At 42.6% G+C, this 5000-nt stretch overlaps 1 protein-coding gene across 1 annotated transcript in view; it reads right to left on the bottom strand.

The window, feature by feature from the left end:
* Positions 1-5000, bottom strand: part of LOC311138301 (uncharacterized protein) — a gene marked incomplete at both ends in the record, with an annotated part of 72797 nt that overhangs the window by 52681 nt on the left and 15116 nt on the right. The window contains 1 exon segment of the mRNA XM_084172986.1: positions 4470-4514. Within this exon segment, the coding sequence (XP_084029112.1) occupies positions 4470-4514 (45 nt within the window).

Below are 5000 nucleotides of genomic sequence, written 5' to 3'. Positions count from 1 at the left end.
CTGTTTGATTCAGGCCTTCATCTATACACACACAGTATGAAGAGAACTAGACTACTGACAAATAATTCAACTCAATACAAAACTTTGTGAAGTTCTTTGAGGGAGTACTTTGTACAAACTAGTGCAAAGAACCACAGCCATATCATAATGTACCAGTAGACTGTATATCTTTGCATATGAAATACATGTTTATAAATGGCTCTGGGCTGAACTGATACACATGTTTATATATGGCTCTGGGCTGAACTGATACACATGTTTATATATGGCTCTGGGCTGAACTGATACACATGTTTATATATGGCTCTGGGCTGAACTGATACACATGTTTATATATGGCTCTGGGCTGAACTGATACACATGTTTATATATGGCTCTGGGCTGAACTGATATACAGTGGGGGAAAAAAGTATTTAGTCAGCCACCAATGGTGCATGTTCTCCCACTTAAAAAGATGAGAGAGGCCTGTAATTTTCATCATAGGTACACGTCAACTATGACAGACAAAATGAGAAAAAAAAATCCAGAAAATCACATTGTAGGATTTCTAATGAATTTATTTGCAAATTATGGTGGAAAATAAGTATTTGGTCAATAACAAAAGTTTCTCAATACTTTGTTATATACCCTTTGTTGGCAATGACACAGGTCAAACGTTTTCTGTAAGTCTTCACAAGGTTTTCACACACTGTTGCTGGTATTTTGGCCCATTCCTCCATGCAGATCTCCTCTAGAGCAGTGATGTTTTGGGGCTGTCGCTGGGCAACACGGACTTTCAACTCCCTCCAAAGATTTTCTATGGGGTTGAGATCTGGAGACTGGCTAGGCCACTCCAGGACCTTGAAATGCTTCTTACGAAGCCACTCCTTCGTTGCCCGGGCGGTGTGTTTGGGATCATTGTCATGCTGAAAGACCCAGCCACGTTTCATCTTCAATGCCCTTGCTGATGGAAGGAGGTTTTCACTCAAAATCTCACGATACATGGCCCCATTCATTTTTTCCTTTACACGGATCAGTTGTCCTGGTCCCTTTGCAGAAAAACAGCCCCAAAGCATGATGTTTCCACCCCCATGCTTCACAGTAGGTATGGTGTTCTTTGGACGCAACTCAGCATTCTTTGTCCTCCAAACACGACGAGTTGAGTTTTTACCAAAAAGTTCTATTTTGGTTTCATCTGACCATATGACATTCTCTCAATCCTCTTCTGGATCATCCAAATGCACTCTAGCAAACTTCAGATGGGCCTGGACATGTACTGGCTTAAGCAGGGGGACACGTCTGGCACTGCAGGATTTGAGTCCCTGGCGGCGTAGTGTGTTACTGATGGTAGGCTTTGTTACTCTGGTCCCAGCTCTCTGCAGGTCATTCACTAGGTCCCCCCGTGTGGTTCTGGGATTTTTGCTCACCGTTCTTGTGATCATTTTGACCCCACGGGGTGAGATCTTGCGTGGAGCCCCAGATCGAGGGAGATTATCAGTGGTCTTGTATGTCTTCCATTTCCTAATAATTGCTCCCACAGTTGATTTCTTCAAACCAAGCTGCTCACCTATTGCAGATTCAGTCTTCCCAGCCTGGTGTAGGTCTACAATTTTGTTTCTGGTGTCCTTTGACAGCTCTTTGGTCTTGGCCATAGTGGAGTTTGGAGTGTGACTGTTTGAGGTTGTGGACAGGTGTCTTTTATACTGATAACAAGTTCAAACAGGTGCCATTAATACAGGTAACGAGTGGAGGACAGAGGAGCCTCTTAAAGAAGAAGTTACAGGTCTGTGAGAGCCAGAAATCTTGCTTGTTTGTAGGTGACCAAATACTTATTTTCCACCATAATTTGCAAATAAATTCATTAAAAATCCTACAATGTGATTTTCAGGATTTTTTTTTCTGAATTTGTCTGTCATAGTTGACGTGTACCTATGATGAAAATTACAGGCCTCTCTCATCTTTTTAAGTGGGAGAACTTGCACAATTGGTGGCTGACTAAATACTTTTTTTCCCCACTGTACATGTTTATATATGGCTCTGGGCTGAACTGATATACATGTTTATATATGGCTCTGGGCTGAACTGATACACATGTTTATATATGGCTCTGGGCTGAACTGATACACATGTTTATATATGGCTCTGGGCTGAACTGATATACATGTTTATATATGGCTCTGGGCTGAACTGATATACATGTTTATATATGGCTCTGGGCTGAACTGATACACATGTTTATATATGGCTCAGGGCTGAACTGATATACAGTGGGGAGAACAAGTATTTGATACACTGCCGATTTTACAGGTTTTCCTACTTACAAAGCATGTAGAGATCTGTAATTTTTATCATAGGTACACTTCAACTGTGAGAGACTGAATCTAAAACAAAAATCCAGAAAATCACATTATATGATTTTTAAGTAATTAATTTGCATTTTATTGCATGACATAAGTATTTGATACATCAGAAAAGCAGAACTTAATATTTGGTACAGAAACCTTTGTTTGCAATTAAAGAGATCATACGTTTCCTGTAGGTCTTGACCAGGTTTGCACACACTGCAGCAGGGATTTTGGCCCACTCCTCCATACAGACCTTCTCCAGATCCTTCAGGTTTTGGGGCTGTCGCTGGGCAATACGGACTTTCAGCTCCCTCCAAAGATTTTCTATTGGTTTCAGGTCTGGAGACTGGCTAGGCCACTCCAGGACCTTGAGATGCTTCTTACGGAGCCACTCCTTAGTTGCCCTGGCTGTGTGTTTCAGGTCGTTGTCATGCTGGAAGACCCAGCCACGACCCATCTTCAATGCTCTTACTGAGGGAAGGAGGTTGTTGGCCAAGATCTCACGATACATGGCCCCATCCATCCTCCCCTCAATAGGGTGCAGTCGTCCTGTCCCCTTTGCAGAAAAGCATCCCCAAAGAATGATGTTTCCACCTCCATGCTTCACGGTTGGGATGGTGTTCTTGGGGTTGTACTCATCCTTCTTCTTCCTCCAAACACGGCGAGTGGAGTTTAGACCAAAAAGCTATATTTTTGTCTCAACAGACCACATTACCTTCTCCCATTCCTCCTCTGGATCATCCAGATGGTCATTGGCAAACTTCAGACGGGCCTGGACATGCGCTGGCTTGAGCAGGGGGACCTTGCGTGCGCTGCAGGATTTTAATCCATGATGGCGTAGTGTGTTACTAATGGTTTTCTTTGAGACTGTGGTCCCAGCTCTCTTCAGGTCATTGACCAGGTCCTACCGTGTAGTTCTGGGCTGATCCCTCACATTCCTCATGATCATTGATGCCCCACAAGGTGAGATCTTGCATGGAGCCCCAGACCGAGGGTGATTGACCGTCATCTTGAACTTCTTCCATTTTCTAATAATTGCGCCAACAGTTGATGCCTTCTCACCAAGTTGCTTGCCTATTGTCCTGTAGCCCATCCCAGCCTTGTGCAGGTCTACAATTTTATCCCTGATGTCCTTACACAGCTCTCTGGTATTGGCCATTGTGGAGAGGTTGGAGTCTGTTTGATTGAGTTTGTGGACAGGTGTCTTTTATACAGGTAACGAGTTCAAACAGGTGCAGTTAATACAGGTAATGATTGGAGAACAGGAGGGCTTCTTAAAGAAAAACGAACAGGTCTGTGAGAGCCGGAATTCTTACTGGTTGGTAGGTGATCAAATACTTATGTCATGCAATAAAATGCAAATTAATTACTTAAAAATCATACATTGTGATTTTCTGGATTTTTGTTTTAGATTCCGTCTCTCACAGTTGAAGTGTACCTATGATAAAAATTACCGACCTCTACATGCTTTGTAAGTAGGAAAACCTGCAAAATCGGCAATGTATCAAATACTTGTTCTCCCCACTGTACTTGTTTATATATGGCTCTGGCCTGAACTGATATACATGTTTATATATGGCTCTGGGCTGAACTGATACACATGTTTATATATGGCTCTGGTCTGAACTGATATACATGTTTATATATGGCTCTGGGCTGAACTGATATACATGTTTATATATGGCTCTGGGCTGAACTGATACACATGTTTATATATGGCTCTGGGCTGAACTGATACACATGTTTATATATGGCTCTGGTCTGAACTGATATACATGTTTATATATGGCTCTGGGCTGAACTGATATACATGTTTATATATGGCTCTGGGCTGAACTGATACACATGTTTATATATGGCTCTGGGCTGAACTGATATACATGTTTATATATGGCTCTGGGCTGAACTGATATACATGTTTATATATGGCTCTGGGCTGAACTGATATACATGTTTATATATGGCTCTGGGCTGAACTAAAGGTGGTTGGGAACACTTTTTTCTAAGAGTGTACAGTACCAACTGTTATATAATGGAGCTTGTTGCCGGGAGTGTGAATGTGTGCGTGTATGTGTGTGTGCGTGCATGTGTGTGTGTGAGTGTGTGTGTGTGTGTGTGTGTGTGTGTGTGTGTGCAGCTACTTACAGGAGCTCCGGAGGGGCCAGGTGGTCCTCGAGGACCCATAGGGCCCTGGGGAGAGAACAAGACAAGTAAAGAAGATGTGTTAGATAATAACCACATGATCACAACTTTCACACTACCTTAAGCTCAATCAACCTCCAAACAACCCAACGGGGGAAAAATATGTTAGTTTCTAGTTGTCATAAGTCAGTTGAACGTATTTCAGAATTGGTGGTGGGAAGAGAAAGAAGCGTGGACTTTCACTTGAACTTCTCTCTTCCCTTGTGTTATACAACCTATTGTTGGCTTCTTCTTCTTTGGATTCTTCTTCTTCTTTGGCTTCTTCTTCTTCTTTGGCTTCTTCTTTTCTTTGGCTTCTTCTTTTCTTTGGCTTCTTCTTTTCTTTGGCTTCTTTCATCTTCTTTCATCTTCTTTGCCCTTCAGCAACACAAACTCACTAGCCTGCTGCCTGCCTCCTGCCTGCCTGTCAGAACCATACATCATTTTTGGAATTCCACAGTGGCACTCAGACTCTTTCTCTTTCTCTCTGCCTCT

The sequence above is a fragment of the Coregonus lavaretus genome (genome assembly GCF_964263955.1).
Source record: "Coregonus lavaretus genome assembly, chromosome: 12".
Lineage (NCBI taxonomy): Eukaryota > Metazoa > Chordata > Actinopteri > Salmoniformes > Salmonidae > Coregonus > Coregonus lavaretus.
The sequence above is the reverse complement of the archived record's forward strand: the minus strand, read 5'-3'. Positions and strand labels throughout refer to the sequence as shown.